Genomic DNA, 22,714 nt, shown 5'->3' with positions numbered 1-22,714 from the left:
CACACACACACACAGATGAGTTTGTGATTTGTCACTGTGCGAAACCAAAAAACAATATTTAATGCTATTCAAGTCGTCAGTCGTGAGAAGTGGGTTATGTCTGTGCTGTTACAGAAATAAAAGAGAAGCTATTGTGTCTGTAAATGCAACGAGGTAGTTCATGCGCTTTGAGTAACCATCACTCATAGACTCCTATTTCCATTGCACAGTTGGATAGTTTTAACACAATATACATTATACTGTGAGATTGACAACGTTTAATACAATAGGAGAAGAATATTATGAAAAACCAATAGATGGCAATGGCTTTAATAATGAACTTGTCCACAAAGACGGACAGTACAAATATTACCAGGGGATGAAACTGTTCACTAAGTACTAAGTGTTCTTTAGTAGCACACACATGAATCTAAAATGTGTTTGTATGAGTTCCCTAAGTGAGTGTTTGTGTGTGGTTCTCATTTCAGTCACTGAAGTATTCATTCCAGACTAAAGACCGCCTCTGTTTCGTCATGGAGTATGTGAATGGAGGAGAGGTAAAACACACAGACACACACATACAAACACAAACACACACACACGTTATCAATGGGGGGCATGGCTTCTGTCTCCAGTTAGAGAAGCAGTCATTGATAAGTGGTCTTTATCATGAAATGTATCCCCTGGAAAGTAGTCTATGACAGTAACCCACCAACACACAAACACACACACACACACAGACACACACAAGCACACCCATTCATGTTGACTGTGCTGTGTGTGTTTACCCAGTCAGGTAAACCACAACTCCACTTCATCAACTGACAGAGACGTTCTGCTGTGAGATTCAAACATTGTTATGGTTAGATATTTACCGGATATAAATTGTATTTTATTGAAAACAAAGGGCTTCATCCCTTAGTGCTGCTCGAGCCAGTGTTCAACCAACTACAACAGACTCTACTCAGCGTGTGAAGACGGTCTCCTTAACATTTGTCTCTGCTTCTACGTAAAAAGTCTCTCACAGAAGAAAACATCGGAACAATTGAGTGTGATTGGACTAAAGCAGCAAAGGAATGTGTAGACGTGCAAACCCTCAGGAAGTGACTAAAGTTTCACTGTTCAATTGCTTCCTAACACAGTTAATTCACCAACCAACTGGACTGTCGCTTGCCTCCTCGTCTCTCCTGCTTGTGTCTATTCATGAACACACCTATGGGGCAGATATAACCCGAATGACAGTCGGAGACGAAATGAGTTTGGATTCCCCCACTTTTCAATTTCTCTGATATTTAAGTGGGCCGTTTTTGCAATCTTGGTTCATTCCCTCAGTGAAGCTGTCACCTGCTCCCCCTCCCAGTTAGTTAGGCAGTTCAGCCAGCGCCAGGGCCGAGCAACAAACACACACACACACACACACGCAGAAAGCATCAGCAATCACACACACGCCTAGACAAACACACACAGCACATTTTTACCTCACCGGACGAATTGTGACCACACATACCACACAAACATGGACACACACAACCCATTACAAACCTGCCACAGTCACAGCTGCCAGTACACTGATGAAGGCCCACCTGTCGTGTTACCCCCTCCACACACACACACACACACACACACACACACGCACGCACATCATTTGAGCAAGGTGGTCTGCGAGCATCACTCCAGCGGCCATATGCAAACCTCCCTGAACAATTAATGGGGATATGTGTGCCCCTTGGCCTCATGGGTAATTTGTTCGACTTGACTGTTGTGGCGCAGCAGGCTGGTGTCATTTCGGTGCCACATGTGTAGCAGTGTGACAATGACAACTTGACAACTGACGGCAAGGGAGGGAGAGATGAAGGGAATGTGAGGTGAGTGATTAAAAAAAAAAAGGAAGCAGGACAGAGGAGTAACGAGAGGCAGAGCCACCTGGGGAGAAGAGACGAGTTGTGTACTCTTTAAAGACGCAACACGAGCCCCTTGCCAAAAACAGAGGGATGGCTATGAGAATGAAGTAAATGAAGATGGAGGCTCAAGGGGCAAGGCCAGTTAGGCCACTAATGAGTACTGCACTGGAGGCGGTTGGGATGGGAGGTGGGGTGGGGTTGGCGGCGGCGGCGGCGGCGGCGGTGGCGGCAGCGGCGGTCGGCCTCTCTTTAACTAGACTGGTGTATTGATTAAACCCTTGATTTGGCCCCCGTTGCCTGACTCCACGCCAACACTGTGCCAACCTAGCCCAGAGGGTAACATGGAAGAGGTATGTGTGTGAGTGTGTGTGTTGAGGGGGGCTGCTAGATGAGGCGCCAGCTGCCGAGTGCCTCCACCCACCCTCCTACGAGACACCCCCCACACCCCCACCCACCCACCCAACCCCTCTCCGCAAGCACCTCTAGCACACGCACCCCACGCTCACCCTCCCTTCCACAATCTATCATCTCAATATGGTGCGGGCAGCCAGTTTGTGTTGTGCTAATTTCCTCCAATAAATCAGTAATTATTGCTGTGCCGTCCCTGCTGTCTCTCCCCCCTCTCTCTCTCCCTCTCTCTCTCACCCTCTCTTCCTCCCGTATCCTCCCTCCTTCTGCCGCAGCTGTTTTTCCATTTGTCCAGAGAGCGGGTGTTCTCGGAGGAGCGCACACGCTTCTACGGCGCCGAGATCGTCTCAGCCCTCGACTACCTGCACTCCGCCAAGATTGTGTACCGGGACCTCAAGGTAAACAGAAGCAGAGACAGAGGGGGGAGGGGGGGCTGGTTCGGGGGCATTGGAAGAAAGTGATCTGATATTTGAGGGGAAAACAACCCCCCCCCCCACATCTCTTATGTTTCCACAGTTTATTCATCCAAAAGCAGACGAGCGTTTCAGGGTGTGTGGTAATTAAAGAGAGGGACACAGACATAAAGCAGAGGAGAAGTGTGGAAGGCAGAGGCAGGGGGGAGGGAGGGCGGGGGGGGGGGGGGGGGGGCTGATGCCACAGAGGTAGAGAGGTAGATGGCTCTGTCTGAGCCTCTGCCTGGCAGCCTTGGCCCCAGTCCCGCTCACAGCAGCCAAGAAAACAGGAAGGAGAAGAAAGCTGACAGAGAGCAAGAAAAACACTTCAGCCATTAAAATTAAAAGGTTGAGTGGCTCCACTACACGCCTGAAGTTTGTTTCCCTCCTCTGCTCAGAGAGTTAGAGCGGCTGAGTGTGTCTACCGTCACCGTGTGGGCTAAAACAAAATGAATATCCTCTAACGTCTGCCTCTGCTCTCTTCTTCAAAGAAGTACAACCTTCACTTCACAGTACACAAAGTATTCCAGTGAGATACTAGAGTTGAATCTCAGTCACGATTGATGACAACACTTTTTTTTATATATAACCTTCGACAAAAGGATTCAAACTGGTTCCCAATGAATGCATCACCAGGGTTAAAGTTGTCTTTTCCATTTTCCAGTATCATGTTGGGAAGAGATGCTGAATAATTTTTTTTCCATTTCAGTTGGAAAACCTGATGCTGGATAAAGACGGCCATGTCAAGATCACTGATTTCGGCCTCTGCAAGGAGGGGATCACAGACGCTGCTACCATGAAGACCTTCTGTGGCACTCCAGAGTACCTAGCACCAGAGGTAAACCCACTCTGGATTCTTTATGACCTGTGTTTCTCTACCTTCCCTTGTCATATGTCTCCCTTTATCTTCTTGCTGTTTAATCCAGCTCTTCATCTATCCCTTACGTTGTACAGAAAGATGTGAGTGTAGGAGCAGGAACAGTCTAGGGGTTCTATAACACCACCGCCCACCCTCAAGTGAGCTGTGAAGTCTAATGTAAAATATAACATCTCCTCCACAGTGTTGCACGTTTACATGTCTTAATCACCAGGTGGGAAATAAAAGGCAGGTGTAAATGATGAGTGAAGTGAAGGTAACTTTGTTTGCTGTAATGTTAGTTCATTTATTTTTTGTAAGTTCATACCACTCATCATATACTTCCTTGTGTAGCATTTCTACAACAAAAACTATGTATTCATAGGTTCTACCGTATTTAATGTTTATCACATGACAGGAGAAGCCACGACTGATGACATGAGACCGTGTGTTAAACCACGTGACACTTGTTATGCACAGTAATGACATTCAGTTATTTTATGTACATAAGACTGACTGAGGCTGTGAAGTACATAAAGGCATCTGTGGCCTCCACAGGCAGCCAATCCATTACACAGTGAATCTGCAGCGCTCAGGGTTCCGGACGGCCCCTGTGAACTGTGGGACTCGTGTTGCCCACCGCACAACACCTGCTTATCTAACAACAGCCCCGACCGGGATTATTACTGATCTTTGATAAATGGGCGATAAACGAATGGGCCTGCAGGCGCTGCGTGTGAAATCTTCTTACCGCGGAATTTATGTGTGTACATTTTTATTTGCAGAGTTCACCGGCGGAAACATTTCCATAATATCAGGGTGAACTGTAAATATGCAGCTTCTGTGTGTGAACGAGGGTGTTGGGTTGAATTTGGAAAAGGGCACAGCACGGCACGGCACAGCACTCACACAAACACACACACACACACACGCACACATGCACCTATCACTACATTCTTGTAATAATTTTATTTTCGCCGCCATCCGCTGTCCAGCCATCAGCTCTGCCCCACTCGAAGGCCAGCAGATCAACTGGCGGGAGCGCTGCAGGACTGTGGGTGGTGTAGATGGGAGCGATGGAGATGTGGAGATGGAAGCAGGAGGGGAGAGGCATAGTGTATATCCCACTTGAAAAAGTATGGAGGACAATTTGGCGCAGCATTTGTGCTTTTTTTTTTTTAGAGTCCCTCCCTTTGCGTGCCAAAAGCTGATTGGAGGCTGTTGGTTATTTTTCACAGGATGTGCGTCTGTGTGCATTTATGTGAGTGTGTGTGTGTGTGTGCGCGCGTGTGCACTGTGTGTGTGTGATTGCAGTAGAAAGTGCGGGCTAAAGCGAGGCAGATGGCGGCAGATGGGCGAGGTTGGAGGAAGGTGCTCGGAAAAAACCTGGAAATCTACACCGCCGCCACTCGCCCGCCCGCTCGCTCTGCTCGCCCGCCCGCGTGTAAAAATAACACAGTTTGCTCCGAGCCAAGTTACAGTGATGCAAAGTAGCCGGGATTAAAAAGAGAAAGGGGGGGGGGGGGGGTGGGGGGGGGGGGGGGGGTGGGGGGGGGGGGGGTTGAAGACAGAGGAAGATGAGAAGAGAGAAAAAATATTTCAGGGTTACAGGAGTGAAATTCAGACAGTTCCTGTGTTTGCCGTCAGTGAGGAAGGGCAGATGAGAAGTGTTGAAAAGGGTCTGTGTCTGCGCACTGCCTGAAGGAAGACACACAACATAACACATGAAGCGAATAATGGTGTCGCCAAACTTGTAAAGAATCAGACTGAAGTGTTATTTGTTTGTTTCGAGGATAGTCAGAAATAAAAGAAGAAGATTAACGTGAGATTAATGAACAACGTGCAGTAGAAGGTCTTCGTGAAATGATGGAACCGGATCAGAGGAAACACATGCGAGTGTTTTCTCTGTTTTCTCATATTTCATGTGTTTGACACATTTCGTTGTGGCTGTTTTTTGTAGAAAGTGTTGAAGAGGCTGCATTTGGGATTTATTCGCAAGTGTTTGTTTTTATTTTCCTTGTATGTTGTATATATTTGGTATTGTGAGTTATTCTTTTGTTTTATCCTTACTGTAAATGTCTAGTAAAAGCAAGTTATCAGACAGAATTAACCGATTTCCTCATAACGACACTTTGGACGTAGAAGGTCTGTGTTTGACACCGACAATATGTGAGTGTATGTTCACTGTGAGGTGTGTTTGTGTGTTTGTGTTCCCTGCTGAGTATCTGGGCTGTTACAGCCACGGGGCTGTGTGTGCCCGTCCCATCTCGTCCTGTCCAGGCTGCCAAAGCCCTTGTCCTGTGAACAGCTTCTAGCTGCCACATGGCTGCACCAACAGGGACCAGGGCAGGACAAGACCTTTTCCCTCATGGCTGCTTTTACCAAGACTCCTCCTCTCCTCTCGTCCTATTTATTTGTCCTGTCTTTTTCTTAAATATACACACATAACCACGCATTCTGTGCACACTAACACACACACACACACACATACACGCACTCCCTTGCCTCATGCCTACGGCTGTGGGGCAGCATTCTGGCTCTGTGTGGATTAATCTGCTCCCTGCCTGCAACCGAGCTGCCACCACTTTCTTTGGTCCCAGGACACACACACACACACACAAACACACACACACACACACACACACACACACACACACACACACACACACACACACACACACACAGACGCACAACAAGGTTAGTTTAGGTTTTTCTACATTCTTATACCTTTCTTGTAAAAGACTCAACACAGGGCACATCACATCCACACAAAACAGCTCTTAATTTCATAATCTGTCTATGTTAATTTGTGTGTGTGTGTGTGTCTGTGTTTGTGTGTGTGTCTGTGTGTGTGTGTGTGTTTGCCTCCCTCCTTCCTCAAGCTGCAGGGACTGAAACAACACCAAACATCTCCTAGTTTGCCTCACTCTCAAAACTTTATGAATTTGATGAGGATGGATAAATATTCCATCTGCCGTGTGTCTGCGTGTGTTTGTCAGTGTTTGTCAGTGTTTGTGTGTGTGTGTTGTGTGTTAGTGTGTGTGTGTGTACGTGTGAAAGACAGTCTCCCAGCAGTCTAAGCCAGTGTTATCCATCCAGCAGTACCAATCAATAGTATATCTGGAGCTGGCGGCACACTTCATTCCCCCAGCTCTTCTCTGCAGCTGCCAACAGGGTGACCAGCTCAATGAGCGCGCACAAACACACACACACACAAACAGACACACACAAATAAAATAGCAAACATGTATATCTCTCTCTCTCACTCCCTCCCGTGCACACGCTGAAGCAGCCGCCTGCATCATTAGCAGTTAAGCGTCAAGTGCACGAGCTCAGTCGGTTAATGATCAAATTTGTGATATTGAGCTGCTGTGGAAACCCACAGGCAGCTGTTTGGTGTTTTCTCTCACCTGGTCTGTTGTACGACAGAACCTCATCTGACACTTATTAGGAGAATCCCTCAGTAATATGTTAGATGAATATCATTCCTCCGCCTACCTGTGGTGACTGTTAATTACAGTCGATCTCTCACAGACTCCAGGGTTAAAGATGCAGCATCAGTGAAACTCTGAATATGTATCAGTGACTGAAACAGTAATTTCTGAGGCTCCTGAGTGGGACTTGTTCATCTTTTGTTAAAGCTCAGTTAAAGTAATCTATGATAGTCTGTAGCTAAATTCACCAGGGGGTTATGCTTTTATCTGCATTGGTTTTAATAAACCATTAAACTCGCTGGGAGGGTGCGTTATTGGTCAGGAAAGAGAACACGTGACATTTTGGTAAAAATCCAGAACAGGGGACAGATCAATTTTTTTTTAACTCCCTTTCAGCGGTTCATGGATCTTGAAGATAAAAACCAGCCATGTTTAGGGGACTGACATTTATGTGTGGTTGCAATTTGGTGCAGCTCCAAAGAAAAATCTGGATCTACTGAATTTAAATGTGGTTTGATGAGAGGACTGTCGAGGCCTTTATGTACAAACCCATCGAGTTATATTTAGACTGGAGAAAGAAAATAAAGTAAATTTATTTATATGCAATAGTTCATTTTCTTTTCACCACGTTTTGTGTGTGAAATACCAGAAGAAGATATGATTAGTAAATGTGGGTGTTTTGTGATCCTATGACAGTTTTTTATTATTTTTTAATGTATTTCAAAGTAATATCATAAAGATTTATTATTAAATATCTAAAAATGAGATTATATACAATCATTTATTAACACGACTCTTTCAAATGTTCAGGTTAAATTTTATTATGCATTTTCACACCCAGTTAATGAGATTCCATAAACAAGTCTCTATTGTAGTCGAAGCTATTTGTGTATTTATGACGCCTGTATTATCTTCATCTGCCGCTCATCTCACCACAGCTAATGACACACATGAGCTCTCTGTGCCGTACATTGTTCAATCTTTTCTGGGACAATTGCTGTATAGTTTTATTGTGTGGTTTTATAATATTTGTGTGAAAAACATTTTTTTTGCAATTGGTGTGTTTAGTGTGTGTTGGCTTGTGCTCACGTCCACCCTGCCTGGTCCATTATTAACAGTGAGTGAGATGTTATTATCATTGGCAAGATGTACAACATATGCTGGTATGGCTGCTGTCCAACACTGCCTGTCCATCAGTCACACACACACACATACACACCCACAGATATGACACTAAAGTTTGGATACACACATATACTAAGAGTATTATGTTGACAAGGGCCTAAACAGCACCTTAAAAAAAACTTCAGTGGTCTTCTCATCTTCCTCCCTTTCCCTCGTCTGTCTCACTCTTCCAGAGGTGAAGGAACGGACACATGACTCGATGAAAGGGAAGGTAAGAAGTAAGAAGACATGATTAGAGGACGGAAAAAGGCAGGATAAGACGGGACAGGCGTGAGGGGGGGAACACACGCTACCTGTGCTCGCCAGCTTGGCCCTCACTGACCCGTGTTGCGGGACGTTTTCTACCTTTTTCACTCAGGGACGCTCCTCACTGTCCCTGCCAGCAGAGCATCAGTTTGCCAGGGAGAGCTGGCAGGGACCTGGGGGGGGCATCTGGTGGACCCCGCCAACACACTGACTCCCTTACTGTACCAGGGGCCTCTGAAGACCTGCCATCCCGTGATGTCTGCCTCTGTATGTGTGTTTATGGAGAGACGGGCTCGGCCGTCCACACCTCCGCCCCTTGTCATCTGTGCAGCTGCCTCTCTTCATATCACGCAACTTTTACTTTTTTTTTTAATTTATCCCCTGAGCTAAACAGCATATTGACTCTGTTTGCTGTTTTTTCCTTCATCTGTCTCTTCACCCAGCACCTAGGGCAGCGTTCATCGTCCTATAAAAGAAGAATAAAAGCAGATGTCCAATAAAACAAACGGTCCCATTAAAAAAAAAAAAAAAAAAAGTAAAAGTTGTCTATCTGCGTTTCTCTCCTCTCCTCAGGTCCTGGAGGACAACGACTACGGCCGGGCGGTGGACTGGTGGGGTTTGGGCGTGGTGACGTACGAGATGATGTGCGGCCGCCTGCCGTTCTACAACCAGGACCACGAGAAGCTGTTTGAGCTCATCCTCATGGAGGACATCAAGTTCCCTCGCACTCTGTCGTCCGACGCCAAGTCGCTGCTGTCCGGCCTGCTCATCAAGGACCCCAACAAAAGGTGTGTGTGTCCAGGTTTCACTTGTGTCTCCACACAGACACAAAAAACAAACTGGATAAGCTCGAGAATTATCCGTCACAATTAAAATCACCTCTTTGTTTTTTTATTTTAGTTGCAAACAACTGAAAAAAAAAAAAAAAATTAAAAATTCTCCTGACGTGAATACAAATGAAAACACTGTCTCACTTCATTCTGCCAGGTTTATTTACAAGGTCAACACAACCTTCATTAGGGATATGAACAAACTTTAGAACAGCTCTATTCTCAGTTCTGTGCCAAAGGTAAAGAGAAAACAGTTAAAAAAAAATGATGCTGCGAATAACGTTTATTTATCATTTTCCCTTAATGGACATAAAAACATTGCGTCGACCGTCCTTCACCTGGAGAACAGCAGCTCTTCTCCTCGGTACACGTTGTGGTTCTCGTACCGTAGATTGTTCCAAACATCTTGGAGAACTTGTTTTCGTTTGACGGTTTCTTCTGTGTCAGCGTCTTCTCTCTCTTCTTGTTGTAAGTCCCACACTGACTCTGAGGAGGCCACACCCTCTGAAGACGGTTCTGTGGGACTCTGGCTTCAGGGGAACTCTCCTGTGCAGGAGAATAAATCTGGAACTGATGATTCCTCCCTTATGAATCTTTATAAACTGTGATGTTCTGTATGATTTTAAAGAAGTAGTTCCACCTTCTCCCAACGGACAGCAGTGTTTGTTTCTCATTCACTTAATATATGACCTGTTTTTTTCTGATTGGATAATTTTCCAACAATCTCTTGATTTAAACCAGCAATAAGCTATTTTTCACCTCTCATCACTTTTATCAGTTCGATCAAATCCTGTTCTTCTTGGTTTCAAATCAAATGTTCCTTCCTCCGACCTGTTTGCCTGGTTGATTACATTTCTCTGCTCTTCTCCAGGTTGGGTGGAGGACCAGATGATGCTAAAGAAATAATGAGACACAGCTTCTTCACTGGAGTTGACTGGCAGGACGTCTACGATAAAAAGGTAAAGTTAGGGTCAAGGTTGATATCTGTCGGCAATATTTGCCATAAGGAAAAACAAAATGTTTTTTTTACTGCCCATGTTCACAAATCACAATTTCTCTCATAGTGATTTTATATATATATAATAACGTAAAGATGTGATGTTATTATTATAACTATAAATCTCACACTATGCCCTTATAAAGTTTAATGTCTTGGTTCTTCTCCTTTTAGTGGCTTTTACGAGTCATTGCTCATCCTTTATTTATTTTGGTGGAATAAACATTTTTTTTAAAATCAAAAAAACTGCTGCACTTATTTTAAAATTAATGAATTTACTGACTTATAATGAATTCATTTTTTGAATTAAATTAGTTATGCCTTCTCACATATACTTTAAAAATACATTCACTTTTATTATAATCATTATTATTCGATTTTAGTATTTGCCATTCAGTTTGGTTCTATTTTCATCAAGTCAAGGAGCCTATTTTGTGTTGAGATGTCCAGAGCACAGTTCTCTAATCTACCCCCCCCTCACTTCTCTGTCCCAGCTCGTCCCGCCCTTCAAGCCTCAGGTGACGTCGGAGACAGACACCAGATACTTTGACGAGGAGTTCACAGCCCAGACCATCACCGTCACTCCACCAGAGAAATGTGAGTGTCTGCCCGTCTCTCGTCCTCACACATGCTCACGCAAACATATGCCCACGCTACCACAAAATCTCACTTTGATAATTTACAGATCCGCAAATATTCTCGGCGACGGGATAAATATAGAAATAAACAGACTGAGGGGGAAATAAGTTTGTCCTCTGGTTGGGACTCTGCGTTAATCGAGTGTTTGGGAGTTCAATATTAAACGTGACTGTTACAAAAGCACAACAAATATATGTAGGGTTAAAACAATCTCTGCAGCACGGAGCACAATCTTAATAAATGATCTGTCTGCACATTGCGTAGATTTAAATCTCTCGAGCAGCTGATAGTGATAAACTCACTTTAATACCTGCAGCTTTATTAAATGAATCATGGCTCCTTCTCTTTCTTCAGTGGAGACATTTCCACTTGAGTTAACTGAGGGGAACAAACACTCAAAAGTGCTGTTGTGTGTTTGTTCAAGTGTCTCTGTAATAGTCCTCAGGGCACATGTGGCTCTTCACAGCCTTTTCAGACACGGATCGCGCTTTTAAAATGCTCAGCGCTGAATTATGCATGAGTGGGACCGACGTGTTTCCGTGCACGATCGTGTAAGTTCCACTTTTCTAGGTCACACATCAGTTTGTTAGCGGCAGATTTGCACCTCAAAGAGCCACTTGTTAATTGAATTGTGTTCTGATCCTGAATCCGCAGCACGATGCAAACACGCTGGTTTGTCCTCTGAACTCACTCCCGTGTCTTCTCTTCCTCTTCCTCAGTTGACGAGGACGGGATGGACTGTCTGGACAACGAGAGACGGCCGCACTTCCCGCAGTTCTCCTACTCGGCCAGCGGGCGGGAATGATCAGTGCGTCCCGTGGAACTGACAGCTGGTCTCTGAGGTCATCAGTGTGGGACAAAGACCCACAGCTTTGGACTGACCCAAAACAAACAATGACTTGAAGGATCTAGCCCTTCTCCTCCTCTTCTTCACCTCTCTATCCATTAAGTTATTCTGATTTTTGTGAATCCATCTTTAGAAAGAAATTCCGGGGCAAGATTTCCCTCTAAATCCTGCACTGCATCCCCAGGTGATCCGAGCTGTGATGTGATCACTTACTATGTAATGTCCCTTTAATGACAGGAGCATCACCGGTGGCCTGCTGTGCTTTGACGTATGTGGGTGCCGACAAACGTAAAAAACAAGCGCCTCTGATCAAGTTAGACGACAGCTGATGGAATTTATTTTTTAAAAGGAGTCGTCGTGTTTTCGTGGCTTCCCATCCGTACGAGGGAGACGCAGCGTTTTAAGTCGTTCGAAACCCCAAACTGCCGTTTCCGGTTGTATCTCAGGCTTTTTGCAAACAGATTCTCAGACTCAGCGAGACGCTCGGCTCTGATTTCACGTCCTGACGTAGATAACACATCTGGGATCGACTGAGGCTGCCTGGCGTTGAGGGAACAGTTGTCGCCGACGAGCAGAATCCTGCACACCTCGTGTCACCGAGCGGGATTCCACTCAGGGTTTTGCTCAGTGCAATTCGTTATTATTGTTGCTGCTATTTCAACTACTACTACAACTACTACAGGTACTACTGCTATACTTCTAAAACCCGGTGCTACACTACTAGCTTGATGCTGCAGGTCATTACACAGGCGTCCAGCAACACATCAGCCACCTTTATCCACTTCCATGCTTGTACAGCTGCAGCACAGACGCTACCACGACAGGTCTGTAGATCGAGATGATGGGATGTGATGTGATGTGTGTGTGAGTGTGAGTGTGTGTGCGAGGTACTATTGTGATTGTCGTCATTGTTATCGGTCTGTGTTGAAGATCGCGCCTCAAAGCACAGCAGCTCAGAAGGATGAAGCTCCCAAACCGTGAGCTTTACTACGTTACCCACAATGCAGTGCAAGGTGGCTAATATATCTGGGATTGCAGAGGTGAAAAAGGAGAGGATGGTTTTAACGACTTGCCCGCCCCCCCCAGTCACTCCCTTCCCCAGAGTTCTTTCTCTTTTATTTATTTCTCAAACAGCTGTGAGTCCCTCTGAGTTTCAGTCTCTGTCACAAAAGGGAAAAAACGTTTTGAAAAGGAGCTCGGCGTGGACGACGGAGAGCTTTACTGGGACGTTTTGTTCTCACGGCTTCGGGAAGAACACGGCTGTGCCTGTGTGTGTCCCTGTGCAGGAAAGGGAAAACACACAACAGGGACAGACTCACCGCAATGTGGAGAGTAGAGTCCAGGACGGCAGGTCCACAGTGATGAGCAGAGACAGAGAGACAGTGTGTGTGTGTGTGTGTGTGTACAGGTAAACGGCTCCATGAATGATACAATATGAGATATTTACAATGTGATATTTTATGAGGCGTCCACGGTCGCGAGGTAACTGTCAATCTCCTGTTTCCTGTGTGACTTCCTCACGAAGGATTTAAAATCAAAGGTTTTGGGTTTACACCGATCACAGCAAAGGCTATAATATATACATGTTCTATTTATTGTTCTACTCATCGGTTTTATATTTAACTTTTCTATTGTTATGACGTTATCCTAGAGATAATTATTTCTTAGGGCTGAGAGAGAGACAAAAAAGAAAAAAAAGAAAAGGCACCTCAAGAAACAAAAATGGCTGAAGAATGTAGGAGGGAAAGCAGATGGCCTTCCTGCTCCATCGTGTATTTGATTGTCTGTGTGTTGTTTTCTGACCAAAATGTGACGGGACGCGTGGAAGACGACGAGAGTTTCACTGTGAGCAGAAAAAAGAAAGAAGAAAACTTTATCCAAATCCCCCCCACAGGTGTCGAGCGTGAAGCCTCGCGTCACCTGACACTGACACGAATGTCCGCCATCTTTAATCTGGTCACAGGTTCGAGGGGCGGGGAAGTTCAGAGAGAGAAAGACGAAGAGGAAGTCGAGTGGAAAAGAATAAACGAGTGCAGCACAGAATGTAAAGCAGGAAGTGAGGAAAGAGTTTCACGACTAGAGAAAAGTGCGTGGAGGGGAAGGAGAGCAGGAAGTCGAAGAGGAAGCGCGAGAGGGTTCAAAGGTCAGCGTTTGTCGGATCTTCACACGAGACTCTCCTCCATCTTTCAACGCGTCCCGACATCTCTCCGGTCCTGTTTGTCTTTTTGCGATTGTTTTGTCGTCATTGTCTTCCAGTTTGAACCAACAACGATTCTGAACTCCGGGCCTGGTTGAGCCACGAGCTCCAAACTTTGACATCCAGCACCTAAATCTGAGATATATTTTTAAAAAAAATCCAAAAATAGCTCCACGTGGGAGACGTCAACGACAAAGAGGACGACGGGGGGCCGGGGGAGGGGGGGGGGTGCTCTCTTTAGAAAACTGCATTCCACTCTTATTTATGTGAATGTTTTTATGATCGTTGGATAACTTGAATTTCTCTTTTTCTGTTTAATTTATTTGATGTGAGTTTAGCAGTGAGGGGGCGTAGTCGTGTTTCTCTCTGCGGTTTAATTCTTCAGAGACTTTGTTCTAAAATAAATGCCTCTGTTGTTTTGTTTTTTTTCTTTTCTTTACAGATATTATATAAACGACACATTACCCGTTTTCCTGCTGCTCTAATGTCCACATGATTTTACTCTTCCACATCAATAGAACTGCAATTAGCGAAAGGCAAAAGCGCTTTACCATAGGAAGTGTAAGAGGACGACGGACAGCCCCCCCCCCCCCCCCCCAGCATGCTGTAGTCCTCTTCTCTCCACTGCACCAGTCCTGAGTCAAAGTGGCACACACAACTCTTATGAAAAATACTTTTCTGTGTCTGGCACAGCGGGAAAACAGCCGGAAAAGTTCAAAATAAGTAGAAATCCCACCCAGCTGGCACCTTCCTCCGGCTCAGGCAAGCGCTCCACAGTATTTGGAAGGATTTCAGCTCTGCTCTGACCCAGGTCTGCGAGCGACTGAGGAGTTCTATCTGCATGTGCACGCTCAACGCCAAAAACCATTAGACGCCAGAGTTCATAAAATACCGCTTTTTATCTTTGGCCACAGCACTTTCACATCCATCACTTTTTTACATGATTCAGAGGAATCTGATTCAGCTCTGCTTTAAAAGGAGAATTTCCTTTTTTTATATTCGCTTTTTTTCATGTTTTTAAGAAAAATTTGGATTTTTTTTTTAAAGCACATCTCCGCTCCACTCACGGCCGGCGGCTTTGATGCTGCTCGGATGTCTTGAGCTGGCAACACCCTGGTGATTGTGTCTCACATGCCAGAGACGAGTCAGTGCTGTCCCTGTAGAGTGGGTCAGTGCTGTCCCTGCAGAGCGGGTCCTGAACAAGGCTCAGTGTGAATCCACTGACGCCTCCGGCTCCTTCCTCAAATAGTTTCCCCTCAAACTCTCCTCATTCAACCCTCGATTCAAAGGTCCCAGACCACGACAGAAGAAATGTTTTCTCCTCCAGCTCCTGTGAGAGAAGGTGGAGTTCAGTGACCCTCCTCATCCCAGTGGGTTTTCACTTTGAGACTATGAACCAGTCGTGGGCACATGCCGTCGGGTGCGTTTACGTCTTCAAGCGGCTGCTGCTGTTTGTACATCCATCACACAACAGATCTGACTCCAAGAGCTTTTGAATAATGTGTAGAACTCCTCTAAAAGACCTTCGCTGTTCTGTGGTGAGCTCGTCCGTTGTTAATGAACCGACGGGCGTCAGCCAAAATCACAAACTTCTGGCATTTACTGGACATAAGTAAACAGAGTGTTTGGAAGGACTTCTGAGAGTGTTTGACCTCATGCCCCCCCTCTTCTCTCTGGTACTAGTCTACTATCATCATGGTTATTAACATGAACAAGCATGGGATGCATTTATTTGTAAACAGCAAACAAAAAAGAAAAAACAGCAAACATACAAATATTAGAAATAAAGGTGTAACACTTCCCTCTCATGTCCATGTCCATGTCCATGTCCATCTACTGAAGCTTTACAGTCATGCAGGACGTTGATGGACAGCCTCCAGCTGTTCACTGAGCCGGGCGGAGTTTCCCCCGAGGCGCTGGAGTCCGCTCCGGACCTCAGAACCACGTCGACTCTTGAGTCCGCGTCGGGGGAAGCTCTGCAGATTCCAGGGAGGGGGGTTCACGGAAGAGCAGATCGAACAGCCTTTCTCTGTCCCTCCTGCTGTGAGGACGCAGTGCTGCTGGCCACTGAGGCCGCCGGGATGTGAACACAACGAATTACCATCAACATGAAGCTGTTTTTTTTTACACTGTACATCCTTAGTATTTTTACACATAAAAATGTATATGATAGGGATGCACATTATTTTCCTTCTTACGGACAGCTTCAATAAAGCACTATGTCAATCTGCAGCCGGGGTGTCGACTGTTTGCTTCGTGGCTAAAAAATAAGATTTGTGACCTCGTGAACTTTCAGCTCAGCTCAAATGAAAATCAGGAAAACTTAAAAAAAAACAACTTTGCATGAGAATGAAATTCAAAATGTTAAATTTGTCCTGAGGGAAAATAAACACACAGTAACAATCATTTGCCAAATGTAAATAAACCGACAAATTATTTCTCAACTATGTAAACAATGAAACTGATTGATTGATATGAAGTGAACACAAAGCTCACAGATACAGGATGTTAACGTCTCCCTGCACATCAGCCTCAGTCAGAACAATAAAGAACAGTTTGATCCGTCAAACAATAAAAACATCTGGATCCAAACACAGGATTCATACACATTTTGACTAATGGATTCCTATGAATATTCAAAACTTAAACCACATTTCCATGACCAAAAATCTTGGCGTACACACGAAAAAGTGACAATATGTAGTATTTAAACTAACAATGAGAATTCCAAGGCATACAGTATACCTTAAATGACACAAACCCAAGTATGCCTGCTTATATTTGAGCGTATTTCTTTAAAAGCATATGAATTATTTAAAAATCAGCGTAAATGAACGACATGAAAATATGAATATAACAAATTTCCATGACTTTTCCAAAAACTTTGGGGATTTTATTTTTTCCATGACTTTTCCAGGCCTGAAAAAACACATTTTAAAATTCCATGGCTGTTCCAGGTTTTTCATGACCATAGGAACCCTGTAAACAGAGCAGCCGAACAGTGGCGGTGATGAAGAGGAGGAAACCGAGCAGAGAAGCTGGAGACACAAACAAGTCATCAGGAAAATTGGAATCTCAACGTCTGACACTCACAATCAATCGTGACAAAGTACAGACTGTGTGTGTGTTTCAATAAATCCAGAACCACTAACTGTTTTGATTTCAGTGCTCAGTATATGTCTTTAAAGAGCTCCTGCAGAGAAAAGACAAATTCATTTAGTCGCAGTCAATGATAAATCATGGTAGTAAATTGTCTCTGGGTTTAAGATGGAGGTTTGATTTAAATATATCTTAACACGTCACTTTAGCGTCTTTGACCTTTTCCAGGCATTTTATTTGTGTTCCTGAAATGAAGGAGACTCCGATATAAAAAGCAGAAGTCAAGTTGACTTTTTTTTTTTTTTTACTCTGATCATTCGATCGTCGGCGGTTTGTTGTCGTGATGTAACGCAGAGCAAACAGTGGTGTGAGAAAGTTGTGCGAGTGTTGTGTCATTAGTGGGACGTTCCAATTAGTGTGTCCCCTCTGACACAGCCGCAGACAATCACCTCTTTCACTGGCACACTGGGATTAGGCAGCGTGTGTGTGTGTGTGTATGTGTGTGTGCAAGGTGGTGTTATCCAGCTGGGGTTTGGGGGTGAGGGTGTATGAATGCCGTGTGTATTCAGTGTGTGTTTGGGGGGGTGGGTGCCTGTTTAGATATTTCCCACCAGCAGCTCCCCTATTATTTCACTCATTCATCCTTTCACTCATCCCCCCCCCCCCCCCGTAAGGCAGCGGTGAACTCATTTACTCTCTCTCTCTCACACACACACACTGTCAATGCACTTCTTTCTCTGTCTATATCACACACACGTACACGTACACGTACACACACACACACACACACACACACACACACACTGACACACGCACTTCTTTCTCTGTCTATCTCACACACACGTACACGTACACACACACACACACACGTACACACACACTGTCACACACACACTGTCACACGCACTTCTTTCTCTGTCTATCTCACACACACGTACACGTACACACACACACACACGTACACACACACTGTCACACACACACTGTCACACACACACTGTCACACGCACTTCTTTCTCTGTCTATCTCACACACACGTACACGTACTAGCACACACAGACACACACACACACTGTCACACGCACTTCTTTCTCTGTCTCTCTCTTTCTCACACACACACAAAACCTCAACAAAATATCATATGACTTGTTAAAGTGTTTAGTAATAACTGCATGTACATCAGTGGATAATTATAACAATTGACCCAAACCCTGAAATTAAAAGATAAACTTGGTTTAATTAATAAAGTATTTGTGTATTCCTTGAGTATTTCCATTTAATACAACAATTTACCATGTTTTTCATTTTAAATGAACAAATTTAGCTTTTTGCAGATCGAGCTTCACTCAAATTAGAACAAAGTGAAACGTGTTTTAGATCCTCCTGCAAATTTTCTGTAAATCAAAAAGTGAAATGTCTCCTTGACAGAAGTGCTCAGACCCTGTGCTGCACATCCAGTTTGGTTCCATTCCCTTTGAAATGGGTGCAGAACCTGTGGCACATTCAACAGACTGGACATGCTTCATAGGGACACAGGATTGTTGAAAGGTCAAACGATAGACGACAGAAAGTCTGAACTCTGATCGTGACCTCGGGGACACTGTGGTGACGGACGAATCTCTGACTGTCCAGACAAAAGGTTCCAAACTAAAACATGTGTGAAGGGAACTGAGGTTTCCACAGAGCTTCTCCTCCAGCCTCTGGATCAGGATCAACTTGATCATCATCTGACCGACCAGTACTACGAGTAAAATCTCTTTTATTTTCATCACTGCTTCGTTCAGCTCTGTTAGACATTTTCTTAAAATACTGACACACCTCTGAACACACGTTAGACCCTGTCTGCTCTCATTGATTTGAGAATAAGGATCTGTGATAGATGAATCCGGTCTGAGAGAGCTCGTTCTCTTCTCTGCTTCACAGTGCCTCTCGGCCTGTGACCAGGAGTCACACGTGAACACCAGAGAGCGAGAAGCTTCAGAAAAACCACTGCTCCACATCTCAACATGGAGTTAATCATCTTCTACTTGGTCCGTCCTGGTTTCAACAGGTTCAGAGGGTGACGAGGCTGTGGGAGTAGTGTGTGTGATGAGGAGGAGGAGGAGGAGGAGGAGGAGGAGGAGGATGGGGATGAAGGGAGCTGTGGCTCGGGGCACAGGGAGACAGAGAGAGGTAGCTGGGGGGGAGACAGATGCCCCTGCCCTGCTGGTCATGTTGGCAGTGCCGGGGCTGCCTGCGTGTGACAGACGGGGGAGGCGAACATCCCGACTCTCCTCCGCAATCTGCTCCGTCCCCTCCCCCCCCCCCCCCCGCGTTGTCCTCGCTCTGCCCTGTGCTGCTTCCACCGCGGGGTCTACTCCCTCGCCTTCTCCCTTTTAATAAGAAGCTCCTTCCTCCTCCTCCATCCTCTTCATCCTCCTCGTCCTCATGTCCCTGCTCACAACCTGCCCGCTGTGACCTCTTCTCTGTCCGAGCAGAGGCCCGCCGGGTGGATTCCTCTCAGACCTGGAGGCTCTGCTTAGTCTCCTGACCAGCCATCCCCCCCCCCCCCCTCGTCCAAGTAGCACCACAGCATGACGCAGCAGGGTACACGCACAGAAAGAGCCCCGCTGTGACGATACACCAGTGAGACTCTGGCTGATATCAGCTCCACACACACACACACACACACACACACACAAACACAGCCGAGGACCTAAAGGTCAGAAACAGAGCCTGTTGTTCTGAGGCTGTAAATGTTTGATGAGGGAAGTTCTGGTCATGTGTCGACCGACGGCCTTCAGCTCCGCGCCGCCAAACTAATCTGAGTCACGCTGGGAGAAAATGCAGATCCTCGGTCCAATCACAACCTCTCATCTACGTGTGTGTGTGTGTGTGTGTGGTGTGTGTGTGTGTGTGTGTGTGTGTGTGTTTGTGTGTGTGCGGATGGAACCAAAAGCTTCAAACCTGTTTTCTCTGGAAAAGAGAAACAAGCAGCAGTCAGAGGTGGTCCCTGTTGTTTTGAGTAAACTGAAGAAAAGACGACTCAGCAGATGATTCAAAACCTGAGTCACTCAAAAGTCAGATTGAGGCTCATTTATTTCCAAACATTTCTAGTAAAATAACTAGAAAAATGTTTACGTGTATATCAGTCCCCTAATTCCTTTTTATCATTATGTATTCATTATTCTCGATTGGTCGATGCAGCACAAGGTCTAAGAAAGTGAAGAACGTTCTGGATCTTCCTCCTGATCCAGATCTGCAACTCGTGTCACTGAGTTTCATGACAAATCTGATAGTGTAGTGTTTTACTAAAAACTAAACACAAACTAGACAGAAGGAAACTCTGGTGCTAAACGCCAGCAGCTCGACAGTGAGTGAGCGCAGCAGCCAAACAGTCGGGTCGTGGCCTCAGATGTTTGAAGCGGCTGCAGGTTGTAATCTTCACGTTTATGTAATGCAATGACTAAAGCTTTGACCCCTGACACACACACACACACACACACACACAAACACACACATTTGAGTTTCCACAACTTCAGACATCAGGACACCCGACCCTCACGCTACCTTAACATCGAATGTTATGTTATGAGGACATATTTTGAATTTTTGTGTAAGCAGACTTTTACCCGCAACATAATACCTGCCCCCCCCCACACACACACACACACACACTCTCACCTTAGCATACCCTGCCTCAGAGGTGTGTGTGTGTGTGTGTGTGTGTGTGTGTGTGTCTGTGTATGTGTGTGATTAAAGTAGCAGCACGCCTTCCAGCAGCTAAAGCAGAAAATCCAATAACTGGCCTCTATCGACTGGCACACTCATTAATTAGGGCTTAATGCGGCTTAATGCTCGGGCACTGCCCTACACTAACACACGCATACACACACATACACACACACGCAGGCACACACACACACACACACACAAACACACACGCAGTAAGCTGGCTCGCCTCTTGACGCTGCCAGGAACTGTCGAGAAAGGGAGGAAGGAAGTTTGGATGGATGGATGGATGGATGGATGGATAAATGGATGGATGGATGGATGGATGGATGGATGGATGGATGGATGGATGGATGGATGGATGGATGGATGGATGATGAGCTGAGTGGGGATGAGCACTTTGTGAAAAAACGAGAATTGACGATTTCCGGTGAGCTTCCAGACGCAGGAAACCACGAAGCCAAAGGTTCCAGTCCCACCTCCCTGCGGCTGCTGGTTCGACCCCCCCCTCCCTCCCTCCCTCCCCACTGACCCAGTGAAAGGACACCACCTACTGGATCCCACAGTTCCCTGACACACAGGACAAACACCTCGGTGGAGATGATTCCCACCTGGAAGCTGCAGGAGCTGCTGCTGTGTTCCTCTGCTCTTCAGCCGACACAGTAAACACACGTTTCGCTGGGAGGCAGTTTGCAGTAATTTCCCCAGACAGGCCGATAATCAAACTCTGCTCACAATCTGCACCTCCAACCGCAGCACTCTCTATTGACTGCTGCTACTAAGGAGATTAATTACAAGCCACACACACACACACACACACACACAGACAGACACACACACAGTCACCTCTCTGTGGTATACATCAGTCGTAGCCCTCAGCTAGTGTCTAAACTCTGTTGTGTGTGTTTGTCTGTTTGCATATTTATTTACAGGTGGAGGCATCGCTCCTCAAGGCTCCAGGTCCAAAGGGAAAGAGCTAATGTCCTGTTGGAGAAACGGAGAGAGAGAAACTGGAAGCAGTGTTAGGCTCCGTCATTCAACACCGGTTATGAGACCAAATATATTGAAATATGCCAAATATGATACGATCACATTCGAATGCTCCGGCGTAGATGAACAATCCTGAAAAGTGAACCTGATGATCTGCACTTTACAAAGTTTCCACCGTCTGATAACCTGGATTCACGAAAAGTAGCCACATTAAGTCACCTTAAGAAAATCACTTTAAAATATTTGCATTCATATTCAAAATAATATGAAGGAAGTCACGTAGTAAACTCACTCTATGAGATTAAAGATTTTCAGAATAAGAAAGCAAAGAATATCTGTGTAAAAAATGAATGTGAGCTATAATCGGGGAGGAGATATTTACTGTACTCATAGAACACACACACACACACACTATCACACTATCACACTAACACACTAACACAATCACACACACACACACACAAAGACGAAAAGTTAAATCTTACTCTCAACAAAAAAGTCAACTCTAAAGATAATGAAAAATCTGAGCTGTAAACACAATTGATGGAGTAACTGAAGTGTGTGTGAGTGTGTGTGTGTGTGTGTGTGTGTGTGTGTGTGTGTGTGTGTGTGTGTGTGTGTGTGTGTGTGTGTGAGTAGAGCATGCAGGGGGCCTAGGGGGTGAAGAATGCCGGCAGACGGCCTTGGCTTGCCTGGTTACAACAACACTGCCAGGGGCATGAAGGCTGCAGCTGCCCCCCACACACACACACACACAGACACACACTTAAGCATATTCTGCCCAATCAGAGGCCCACCATCACCACCCTCACACCTCAGTGCTCTAGCTAAATCTTGGCTGGCACATAACTGCACTCAAGAATGTGCATGTGTGTGTGTGTGTGTGTGTGTGTGTTGCCTGAAGGCCACACCCCTCTTCCCTCCATCAACCTGTCGTGCCAGT

The 22,714-nt window shown here is 45.5% G+C and overlaps 1 protein-coding gene across 1 annotated transcript in view; it reads left to right on the top strand.

The window, feature by feature from the left end:
* Nucleotides 1-16,203, top strand: part of akt3a (v-akt murine thymoma viral oncogene homolog 3a) — a 45,123-nt gene extending 28,920 nt beyond the window's left edge. Inside the window, exons 7-13 of the mRNA XM_062400886.1 lie at nt 468-536; nt 2,564-2,686; nt 3,450-3,578; nt 9,035-9,249; nt 10,163-10,250; nt 10,783-10,885; nt 11,647-16,203. Of these exons, the coding sequence (XP_062256870.1) occupies nt 468-536; nt 2,564-2,686; nt 3,450-3,578; nt 9,035-9,249; nt 10,163-10,250; nt 10,783-10,885; nt 11,647-11,732 (813 nt within the window). The 3' untranslated portion in view covers nt 11,733-16,203. The remainder of the gene's footprint in view (nt 1-467; nt 537-2,563; nt 2,687-3,449; nt 3,579-9,034; nt 9,250-10,162; nt 10,251-10,782; nt 10,886-11,646) is intronic.
* Nucleotides 16,204-22,714: the final 6,511 nt, after the last annotated feature.

The sequence above is a fragment of the Platichthys flesus genome, chromosome 12 (genome assembly GCF_949316205.1).
Source record: "Platichthys flesus chromosome 12, fPlaFle2.1, whole genome shotgun sequence".
NCBI lineage: Eukaryota > Metazoa > Chordata > Actinopteri > Pleuronectiformes > Pleuronectidae > Platichthys > Platichthys flesus.
The sequence above is the reverse complement of the archived record's forward strand: the minus strand, read 5'-3'. Positions and strand labels throughout refer to the sequence as shown.